This window comes from Zonotrichia leucophrys, chromosome 19 (genome assembly GCF_028769735.1).
Source record: "Zonotrichia leucophrys gambelii isolate GWCS_2022_RI chromosome 19, RI_Zleu_2.0, whole genome shotgun sequence".
Lineage (NCBI taxonomy): Eukaryota > Metazoa > Chordata > Aves > Passeriformes > Passerellidae > Zonotrichia > Zonotrichia leucophrys.
This window is the reverse complement of record NC_088188.1, coordinates 8,994,922-9,006,191: the sequence shown is the minus strand read 5'-3', so window position 1 is coordinate 9,006,191 and position 11,270 is coordinate 8,994,922. Positions and strand designations below refer to the sequence as shown.

General features: G+C 50.1%; 1 protein-coding gene across 2 annotated transcripts; it reads left to right on the top strand.

The window, feature by feature from the left end:
* The first annotated feature begins 161 nt into the window (after window positions 1-161).
* On the top strand, window positions 162-7,483 carry TUBD1 (tubulin delta 1). 2 transcript variants are annotated; one of them, XM_064729216.1, is made up of 9 exons: window positions 162-277; window positions 1,043-1,237; window positions 1,512-1,659; window positions 1,775-1,991; window positions 2,670-2,901; window positions 5,327-5,491; window positions 6,084-6,215; window positions 6,693-6,876; window positions 6,963-7,483. In XM_064729216.1, exons 2-9 carry the CDS (start codon window positions 1,066-1,068, stop codon window positions 7,063-7,065), a joined length of 1,353 nt encoding a protein of 450 aa, XP_064585286.1. In that variant the 5' UTR covers window positions 162-277; window positions 1,043-1,065; the 3' UTR covers window positions 7,066-7,483. The 2 variants fall into 2 exon arrangements, with proteins under 2 accessions (XP_064585286.1, XP_064585287.1); XM_064729217.1 differs by lacking the exon at window positions 6,084-6,215 and having other exon boundaries at window positions 205-277; window positions 6,963-7,209.
* The last annotated feature ends 3,787 nt before the right edge of the window (window positions 7,484-11,270 follow it).

The window sequence follows — 11,270 nt, the reverse complement described above, 5'->3', positions numbered from 1 at the left end:
CGCCTGCGCCCCCGCCCCGCCCGCGCCCGCCGCGCACGCGCAGCGCGCGTCCCGGCCCCGCCGAGCCTGCGCGGTGAGCGCGCCGCGCGCCCGCCCGCCCCCGCCAGCGGCGAGGCGCCTGCGCGGAGCACGCGGTGAAGCCGCGCGGGCAGCGCGTGCGCAGAGGGCGCAGTGAAGCCGCGGCGGGCGGGAGCGGCCGGGCCGCCTGCCCGGAGCGCGCTGTGCGCATGCGCCCGGCGGGCCGTTCGAAGGCGCGGCGGGGGAAGGCGGGGATGAGGTGAGACCTGAGGGACCCCGGGGCAAACCGGGACCTGCACCGACATCAGCGGGACCCCGCGACGGGATACTGAGGAGAAAGGCTCGGGGATGGGCCTCGGGACAGCGGGGCGTGAGGGCAGGCGGCGCCGGGAGCATGGCGGTGTTCCCTGAGGGGAGCCCGGCCCTGAGGGGATTCTGTGCCCGCGGGGATCCGATTGAGGCTCCCCACAGAGAGAATCGGGCACGGGAGGGTCGGTGTGGTGCGCTTTGGATATGAGCCTTTCCTGACAATAATTCAGATGTTTATTTATTTATTTTCTGCGCGAGGGGTGACTCGGTCTCCCAGCAACACCCGACGCGCGCTGGAATCGGGCAGGAATGGCAATGAGTGCTGGTACGGCTGGGATGGCAGTGAGCAACAGCAGCCCAGAATAACCATGAGAGTTAAAAAAAAAAAGACCTTTTTTCTATGAAGGAATAGAAAAGTGAGAAAGCAGAGCTGCTGTCAAATACTGAGTGGGGAAAATGTCAAAACATAGCAGGATGGAGTGAGTTTGCTCTGTGTGGTGGAAACAAGGGGAATTCTGCAGGAAATCCTTTTGTCACCTCAGCTGGCTCTGGCATCAGGCCTGGTGCAGTTTTAAGCTGGAAAATAGCTACGGTTTTGAACTGGCTTAAGATTTCCAATTTTGCATCCTAGTCCTGTAACTCTTGAGTTATAATTACTTGCTCCCATCCTGCTTTACCAAGAAAAAGTGAGAAAACAAATAATTTTCTTTTTCAGGCTTAAATACCAAGTGAATCAGGATGTCAATTGTCACAGTGCAGCTCGGGCAGTGTGGGAACCAGATTGGGCACGAGCTGTTCAGTGCTCTCTGCAGTGACAGCCGTGGCACCCACGGGCTGTGCTCCAAAAATGAGAACCAATCCTACCAGGATTCCTGCAAGGAACGGTTCTTCTGCCAGGAGGAATCTGCAGGTACAGCTTTCAAGGGCTTTTTTCCCCTCTCAGGGTTGGATTTCAGTACAAAAAACATCAAATGGTTTATTTTATGAGAGATCTGTGCTCTCTGGAGTTCAGATTTGGTTTTGGCACAATAAACGGTTCAGCAGAAATCAGGGCATAGCCAGATCCTTTCTGTACTGTCCCATTAAGAGTGGTAGGAATAACCTTGGGCCATTATACCCATCCAAGCCCATCATCCCATTAAATAATCAGCATTTTCCCCTGTTTGGTTTTCCCTCCTGTGCAGTGCCTGCTGCCCGGGCTGTGCTGGTGGACATGGAGCCCAAGGTGATCAGCCAGGCCTTGTCCATGGCTGCCAGCTCTGGCCACTGGAGGTACAGCAGCCACTCCCACTTCTGCCAGAAGCAAGGATCTGGGAACAACTGGGCCAACGGGTAGGAACAGCTCAAGCTTCCCTGGGGGAGTTCTGGAGGCTGAGGAGCTCATACAGCAGCTGTGGCACTTAAAGTAAAATTTTATTTTATTTTGGTGTTTTGTGTGACCCCACAGGTACTGTGTTCACGGGCCCAGACACAAAGAAGCAATCATGGAGCTGGTGCAGAGGGAAGCAGAGAGATGTGACAGACTGGGGGGATTTCTCACCATCATGAGCATGGCTGGGGGCACAGGGTCAGGCCTGGGGGCCTTTGTGACCCAGTGTTTGAGAGATGCTTTTCCAACCTCCTTCATCCTGAACCACGTCATCTGGCCCTATGGCACTGGGGAGGTGAATGTCATTTGCCTTTTAATATATAATAATACTTTATATAGAATTTATAGGTTTAGAATCAGTGGTTACTTTCAAACAAAATATCTACAACAGAAATAAACTAAATAATGGGTAAATAAACATAATAAATAGGTAATAATAAACATAAATAAAATAAATAAAAATAAAAATATAAAATGAAATAAACATAAAATAGAAATAGACATAAAATGGGGAAATATAAAAAACTAAAATAGAAATAGAAAAAAATAAAAATAGAAATAAACATTAAAATGGGTACACATTTTACACTGAAAAAGTTCAAGTGACCCGGTATCACAGCTAAAGAATTTTTACCAAAAAATTCCTGTTGCTGATTTAATTGCTGAAGTGATGCAGATTCACAAGAAGCCAACTAGAAATCTCCTGATCTGCCCTTATCTCAGCTCTGTAATCAGTTCCCAGGCAGATCTGGTTGCAGCATGTTTGTATGGAGGGAGATGGATAACCTGATTTTCACAGGTCTCGCCCTCTCTCCATGGAAAGGCTCTGACCTCATTCTGCACTCTGGCAAAGAAAATGAATCACTTCCTAAATCATAACTGAGGAAACAGCAGGAGCCAGGGGATTATAAACTAAAAGGAGATTAAATTGTTTGACTCCTCTTTGTGTGTGTTTTTTTTTGTTTGCTTCCAGGTCATTGTTCAAAACTACAACTCTGTTTTGACTCTGTCACATCTGTACCACTCCTCAGATGCCCTCCTTGTCCATGAGAATGATGTCATCCACAAGATCTGTGCCCAGCTGCTGAACATCAAACAGATTTCCTTCAGGGATGTCAACCAAGTCATTGCTCACCAGCTGGGCAGCGTTTTCCAGCCCGCTCACGCAGCAGGAGGGGGCTCAGGCTACAGCAGGAACCCCTTAGGTACAGAGCCAGCAGCCACTGACCCTTCTGGGCTCAGGAGAGCTGGGAACTGAAGGTCTGGAACCCCTTGGGTACAAACCCAGCAGCCACTGACCCTTCTGGGCTCAGCAAACCTGGAACTGAAGGTCTGGAACCCCTTGGGTACAAACCCAGCAGCCACTGACCCGTCTGGGCTCAGCAGACCTGGAACTGAAGGTCTGGAACCCCTTGGGTACAAACCCAGCAGCCACTGACCCTTCTGGGCTCAGCAAACCTGGGAACTGAAGGTCTGGAACCCCTTAGGTACAAACCCAGCAGCCACTGACCCTTCTGGGCTCAGCAAACCTGGAACTGAAGGTCTGGAACCCCTTAGGTACAAACCCAGCAGCCACTGACCCTTCTGGGCTCAGGAGAGCTGGAACTGAAGGTCTGGAACCCCTTGGGTACAAACCCAGCAGCCACTGACCCTTCTGGGCTCAGCACAGCTGGGAACTGAAGGTCTGGAACCCCTTGGGTACAAACCCAGCAGCCACTGACCCTTCTGGGCTCAGCAGACCTGGGAACTGAAGGTCTGGAACCCCTTGGGTACAAACCCAGCAGCCACTGACCCTTCTGGGCTCAGCAAACCTGGGAACTGAAGGTCTGGAACCCCTTGGGTACAAACCCAGCAGCCACTGACCCTTCTGGGCTCAGCACAGCTGGAACTGAAGGTCTGGAACCCCTTGGGTACAAACCCAGCAGCCACTGACCCTTCTGGGCTCAGCAGACCTGGAACTGAAGGTCTGGAACCCCTTGGGTACAAACCCAGCAGCCACTGACCCTTCTGGGCTCAGCAGACCTGGAACTGAAGGTCTGGAACCCCTTAGGTACAAACCCAGCAGCCACTGACCCTTCTGGGCTCAGGAGAGCTGGAACTGAAGGTCTGGAACCCCTTGGTACAAACCCAGCAGCCACTGACCCTTCTGGGCTCAGCACAGCTGGAACTGAAGGTCTGGAACCCCTTGGGTACAAACCCAGCAGCCACTGACCCGTCTGGGCTCAGCAGACCTGGAACTGAAGGTCTGGAACCCCTGGGGTACAGAGCCAGCAGCCACTGACCCTTCTGGGCTCAGCACAGCTGGGAACTGAAGGTCTGGAACCCCTTGGGTACAAACCCAGCAGCCACTGACCCTTCTGGGCTCAGCAAACCTGGAACTGAAGGTCTGGAACCCCTTGGGTACAAACCCAGCAGCCACTGACCCCTCTGGGCTCAGCAAAACTGGAACTGAAGGTCTGGAACCCCTTGGGTACAAACCCAGCAGCCACTGACCCTTCTGGGCTCAGCAAACCTGGAACTGAAGGTCTGGAACCCCTTAGGTACAAACCCAGCAGCCACTGACCCTTCTGGGCTCAGGAGAGCTGGAACTGAAGGTCTGGAACCCCTTGGGTACAAACCCAGCATCCACTGACCCTTCTGGGCTCAGCAGACCTGGAGCTGAAGGTCTGGAGCCCCTTGGGTACAAACCCAGCAGCCACTGACCCTTCTGGGCTCAGCAGACCTGGAGCTGAAGGTCTGGAACCCCTTAGGTACAAACCCAGCAGCCACTGACCCTTCTGGGCTCAGCAGACCTGGAGCTGAAGGTCTGGAACCCCTTAGGTACAAACCCAGCAGCCACTGACCCTTCTGGGCTCAGCAGACCTGGGAACTGAAGGTCTGGAACCCCTTAGGTACAAACCCAGCAGCCACTGACCCTTCTGGGCTCAGCAGAGCTGGGAACTGAAGGTCTGGAACCCCTTGGGTACAAACCCAGCAGCCACTGACCCTTCTGGGCTCAGCAAACCTGGGAACTGAAGTGCTGCATTCTCCTTGCTCAAGTGTTTGGAAACATCCCAAGTTTTAAGACAGGAAAAGAAGTTCAATCCCAATGTTGTAGCAGAGTCAAAAATAGATCCCCCCAACTTCTGGTTTCATTCTTTACCAAAATCCCTGTTTCTCCTTTTACAAGTGATCACAGACAGCCTTGTACCTGTTTACATTTCAGAGGAAATTTGCTCAGGGCAGTAATTTTGGACTGAATTTCACATTTCACTTTGGGTTAGAAGTTTGTATGAGCTGAAACAAACTGAGAGTTTTGAGTTTTGCTTAGGCAGAAGAGGTGAGCAGACACCTGGGTAGCAATGTGCAGCAGACTGACATTTGTACCTTGAAAGAATTAGAGAATGTTGCCCATATTGCTTCTAAAATTAAACTTTCACATCTGTCTGGAGTGCAGAGAGAATCCTTGAGATTTTTGAACTAAATTGTAAAATAAAAGCTACTAACCCCCTGTACAGAACTCAGTAACACACAGCAAGTTTGCATGGCTTTGAAATTGCTAAATCTGAACATCCCTCACTCTGCCCCCATTTTACCTGCCCTGTGCAGTATCTTTGTCAGACATGAGCAGCTGTTGCTTTCTCCTTTCAGGAGATTTGCTGGAGTCGTTGGTGCCACACCCCGAGTTCAGGATGCTGGGCCTGAGGAACATCCCCCAGATGGCCGAGAGCTCCCTGCCCTACAGCACCTTCAGCTGGCCTGGCCTCCTCAGGCACCTCAGGCAGATGCTCATTGCCAATGCTCAGATGGAGGAAGGTAAATAAACCCCAGCCCATCCCTCTTTAAACATTCATTTGTGCAGATGCACTAAAGCTGCGTGGTTTGTAGAGTTCAGAGAGAAGCTGCTGCCCTCAGCAGGAATTTGCCCCCACCAAAGCAGCTGCTCCTTTCACATTCCCTCAGACTGCTCCTGCTCTGCTTCCAGACATCTCAGTTAATTATAACTGTTGGAAACACACAAACCAAACTGACAGTCTGTGGCTGTGCACTTCATTTACATAACTCATTTGGAGCATTCCTTGGGTGGGAGCTCTGCTTTTTCTTTTTACACCTTCTATGCATAAAAATCAGGCTCAGCTCTCCCATGTCATTTACATGGAGGGTTCAGTTACAGCTCCCAGTTATGCAAGGGATGGGCTGGAGCCTTGCTAAGTATAGAAGCAGGTATCCATTTTCTGTGGCCCTGACTGCCAGGCAAATCCTGCTGGGTTAGCAGTGGTTTCTCTGGGAATTGTGTGATTGCTGCTCCAAACCCCAGGGTGGTCTCAGCCTGGGGCACAGTGACAGTTCCCACCTGCATTTCACAGAACATTCACTTGCTTTTCCATCTTTTTCCCAAATCCCAAAGGCATTGACTGGCAAGTACGACCACCACAGGCAGGCTCCTGCATCCCCTGCACAAACAAAGCCCTGCACTTCAACACCTCCATTGCCAACCTGCTCATCCTGAGGGGAAAAGATGTGCACAGCGTGGAGCTGGGTAAGGGAGCAGCACAGCCCTCAGGGGTCTGGGCTCACATCCCACTGCTGCCTGTGCAACCACACCTGAGGCAAGTGGGAACAGCCCAGGACCACACATGTGACTCCCAAGGTTGATATTCCCTCTAGAAACGTTTTGCTGTCCAAAGCTACACTGTCTAATTGCTTTGGGCTGTTGTGTTTTACTTCTGAGTTTCCTGAAGCACTTTAGGGAAGGAGGAAGAGACTCAAGTCTGTATATCTGGAATTCTTGGCTATAATGCCTGAAAATAAATTTAGCTGTTTCTGGAGTGGTGAGCACTGCTGGCAGGTGGAATATCCACAGCAGTGTGCTGCTAGATAATCTGAGGAATCTGATTAAAAGTTGTATTTTCAGCAGGCTGCCCACTGCAGATACTTTCCCAGGCCTGAACTGATCTGACAGCACTGATCAGGCACTCAGGGATCAGCTGTGGGTTTTGTCCTGTTTCTGCTGCAGGAAGTTTCCAAGATCCCTCCTTATACACATCATGGCTAAACCCCCAGGATGCTTTCACTGCATGGAAAACTCCCAGAGCATTTAACAAGTATGAAAAATCTGCTGCTTTGGTCAGCAACAGCCAGTTCCTGCTCAAACCTCTTGACAGCATCGTGGGAAAAGCTTGGAATATGTTTGCTTCCAAGTAAGTGAAAATGATTATGCTAATATTTCACTAATTACCAATATCTTCACTGATTTCTAATGTCGGACCCATTCTTCCACACACAGAGCTTACCTTCACCAGTACACAAAGTTTGGAATCCAAGAGGAGGATTTCCTGGACTGCTTCACAACCCTGGAACAGGTTATCTCCAGTTACACCAATCTGTGATTTATTTCTTTGTTAAGAGGGTCTGAAATAGAGATTTTCTGAAAGAACCAAGCTGGAAAACCTTCCATCAACTCCCTGAAGTATGTAAATTATTGACTGGGGTTATTTTTCAGTCTCTGTGTGTGTGTGAATAGCAAGAACTGAATCTGAACTGAATATATTCATATATTCATGTTATTCTTATTTAATATATCTAATAAATACCTATTTTTCAATACATTTGCTATATACTGCAGCTAGATCCTTTTCTGACCATTTCACTAAGCAAAACTACACCTCCTGTTTTTCTCCAAGTTATAACTTAATTAACTTGTTAATTATTTAAACATATTTGCGATGGAGATGGCTGGTAGATGGCAGATGTAAGAATTTATAATTTAACATAATAAATACAATACATTTTCTAATTTCCAAAGTCAATTTGAGGCCTTGGCTCCTTTTTGCACGAGTTTTACCACGACCACAAGGTGGTGCCCTGGGAAGCTGCTGCTCCCTCCTGGCAGGAGAAGGGATGGGATGACCTGGGAAGGCTCCCACTGAATTAAAATTAATAAAAATGTGCAACAGAATTAAAGATTACCTTGTAACAACACTGAGCTCTCTCCTGCCTCAGTCAGCTCTTCATTAATGGTAGGGAGAGCTCTGGGAATTCCTTCCATCCCCCCCTGTCACACTGTTCTCCCACAGAAATAACCCCACAGGCCAAAAATTCAAATAATTAAATCAATCTCAAGGACTTTTCCTTGACAAATGGACAAATTTCACAGTGCACCTTCAGCTTGTAGTGCCATTTCTCTGGCAGCTCAGAGCTGGGGCCTGCTCTGCTCAGATTTTCTGCTGTTTCTGCCACTTCCAACCATTGTCTGATTTGGGTATTTTCACAGAAGAAACTGCAGGAAAGATTGCACAAGAAGTTCAGACAAACAGCACAGGCAATTGGAGTGTGCAGGAACAAAGGGTCAGGAAAGGAGACCATGGTGAGCTTCTCCCTCCTCCCAAAGGCACAGGATGTTCAGAAATAAACTCCCCTGGTGTTTGCAGCAGATCACAAACTGAATTTCCAGAAATGAGAGCAGGTAACTCCATGAAAAACTGGCCAGGTCCCAGGAATCCTTTTCCTTCTCACTTCCCAGAACAGGTAAAAGAGTTTTTAAAGGCTAAGGACAGGTAAGTGCCCTGAGCAACAAGGAAGAGAGCAGTGGGTTATTGTAGCAATAAATAACTTTATTGCAGAAATAACCTCATGTTATCTCTATTCATAATTCTGAGCATGAGGCAAGCACAGCAGGTGCTCAGTGAACCCATGATTGTTACAGAACCATATTTGTTATTTATTTATGGCACTTCAGGCTAATGGAGCAGGATATTTGGTCTTTTTTGTTTGTTTGATGGCAGAATTTGTGCCACGTCAGGAAACAGCACACAGGTAAAATGTCTGACCCCAAAGCAAAAATTCAAATTGTAGCTGCTGTAATCCCTTACTGGCAGGAATTGTTTCAGGCATCTCTAAGCTCCTTCCTGTGAATGTTTTTCAGTTCTGAAATTCTCACACCCTTTCCCAAACTCAGCCTTCATGGTTTTTGATCTATGATGGGATTCCTTTATTTTTTCCCCAGGATGTGGAGGGGGTCAGAGTGACAGGAAGTGAGCAGCCACTATCAAACAGCCATCACCTGCAATGGCATTAAAAAGTGGAGGAATAATTCTCTGTGTAATTGATAAAATTAATTATGTAAATCGAGCCTGGAAGGAGGCCTTTATTTCATTAACAATTGCAATTAAAGAGGTAGATCAAAGGTCAGCACAAGGCAATGGCTCAGAGACAGGAACAGCAGAGTCAGCGGCCTTGACCTTGCTTGTTGTAGGCAAAGTCCCCACAGGATGTCCATAAACCCAGAACAATGCTCAAATTCACCATTGTTTGCTGGAACAGACAGGTGCAGCCCCCTTGGAAGCTGATTCAAGAACTCCAACTATTGCAGACATTTCATGAACAGGGGAACATTTATTTGACCACAAAACAAACCCTACCCCCAGAAAAACAACCCACAAACAAAGCAAAACAAACCCACCAAAATCAAAAATAACTCACCAAAATCGAAGAATAACCTTTAGCAGCCTAAAATGTTTTAAACACAGTAAGTGTTTGGCAATGTAGTTACAAATGATTTCTTTGGGCATAAATAGATATTGGTGTTTTTAAGGTTAGACTCAGTACCAGCACAGGAAGGATGGAAATGTGTAAGAGAAAAAAATCTGTGGTTCCCACAACAAGCAGGGTTTAACACATGAAAAGAGGAAATTATATTCAAATTACCATAGAAACACTACTGAGAAGCACTAAGGTACAAAAGGGCCTTGAATGAATAATTCACTTTCTACATTTGCTAATAAATTTAGTATGGATAAATATTATTAAATGAGAGCCCAAACATCCAAAAGGAAGTAGGACTGAGTGTACTTTAAAGAAATCTGCTTTTTACTGGACTCCACTTTAAAACCTGCCCAGAGGAATCAGGAAAGTGATTCATGGATCCGATATAGCACAAAAGCTTCCACAGGAACTGAGCTGCTGCCTTTCCTCCAGGGCAGCCCTGACTGAGCCTTTCCAGGGCAGCAAATTCCAAATTCCCCTGGAGCTTCCTGCTCCCGGCTCTGCCCGCGCTCCCGAGGCACGGCCACACATTGGGCACAGCCACACACTGGGCACGGCCCCACACTGGGCACGGCCCCACACTGGGCACGGCCCCACACTGGGCACGCCCACATGGGCACGGCCCACAATCTGGGCACAGCCCCACAGGCTGGGCACGCCTCCACACTGAGGCACGCCCCACTGGCATCCCATGGGCAGCACACTCCCACACTGGGCACGGCCCACACTGGGCACGGCCCTGCTGGGCACGCCCACACTGGGCACGGCCCCACACTGGGCACGGCCACACACTGGGCACGGCCCCACACTGGGCACTGCCCCACACTGGGCACGGCCCCACACTGGGCACAGCCCCACACTGGGCACAGCCCCACACTGGGCACGGCCACACACTGGGCACGGCCCCACACTGGGCACAGCTCCACACTGGGCACTGCCCCACACTGGCACAGCCCCACACTGGGCACAGCCCACACTGGGCACGGCCCCACACTGGGCACGGCCCCACACTGGCACAGCCCCACACTGGGCACGGCCCCACACTGGGCACAGCCCCACACTGGGCACGGCCCCACACTGGGCACGCCTCACACTGGCACGCCCACACTGGCACGGCCCCACACTGGGCATGGCCCCGCACTGGGCACTGCCCCACACTGGGCACAGCCCCACACTGGGCACGGCCCCACACTGGCACAGCCCCACACTGGGCACAGCCACACATTGGGCACGGCCCCATGGCACGGCCCCACACTGGGCACGGCCCCACACTGGGCACAGCCCCACACTGGCACAGCCCTGCATTGGGCACGGCCACACACTGGGCACGGCCCCACACTGGGCACGGCCCCACACTGGGCACGGCCCCACACTGGGCACGGCCCCACACTGGGCACGGCCCCACACTGGCACGGCCCCACACTGGGCACGGCCCCACACTCGGCACGGCCCCACACTGGGCACGGCCCCACACTGGGCAGCTTTAACGCCTGAAGTGGAGCTGATAATGCTGAGCTTGAACCACGGAGCTTTCCCAGCTCCTTCAGCCCAAGCGGGCTCACAAAGGTCCCTTCTGAGCCCCATTGTGCGAATCCACTTCCCTGCACAGCCCAACCCTGCTCAACCCTTCCAGGAGCTGCGAGAAAAACTCCTGCCAGGCACAGGGAAAAGGTGCAAACGGCCCCAGAGAGGGGACTGGAGAAGCTGCTCCTCAGGAAATCAAGGCAATTTTTAGAGTAAAGGTGCTCCATGATAAAGATCATGGAAAAAACCTAAATTCTAACCCCATGTTCATACAAGCCTGAGAGATATCAACCAGTGGCTCCTAAGACAGTCACACTTATCTGTGTCAGTTAGGAGCTAGAAACCTTCTTGTCTTAATACCAAACTTAAAAATCCCAAATGTTACACTGTAAGATAGAAAACCTAGTAAACTGAGAGCATTCTCTAGGCAAAATTCCTATTTCAAAAGTAAAAGCACTAAGTGGAGAAACTAAAACAAGCCACTGGTTAAACAAAAAAAAAAGACATTAAAGCATTTCTTGAGCTT

What these genes read in the sequence shown, in the direction of transcription:
- TUBD1 (XM_064729216.1), top strand. Translation starts at nt 1,066, where the DNA reads ATGTCAATTGTCACAGTGCAGCTCGGGCAGTGTGGGAACCAGATTGGG. An exon ending in CTGCCAGGAGGAATCTGCAG is followed by an intron (nt 1,238 to 1,511) that starts GTACAGCTTTCA and finishes CCTCCTGTGCAG; the next exon opens with TGCCTGCTGCCCGGGCTGTG. An exon ending in GGGAACAACTGGGCCAACGG is followed by an intron (nt 1,660 to 1,774) that starts GTAGGAACAGCT and finishes GTGACCCCACAG; the next exon opens with GTACTGTGTTCACGGGCCCA.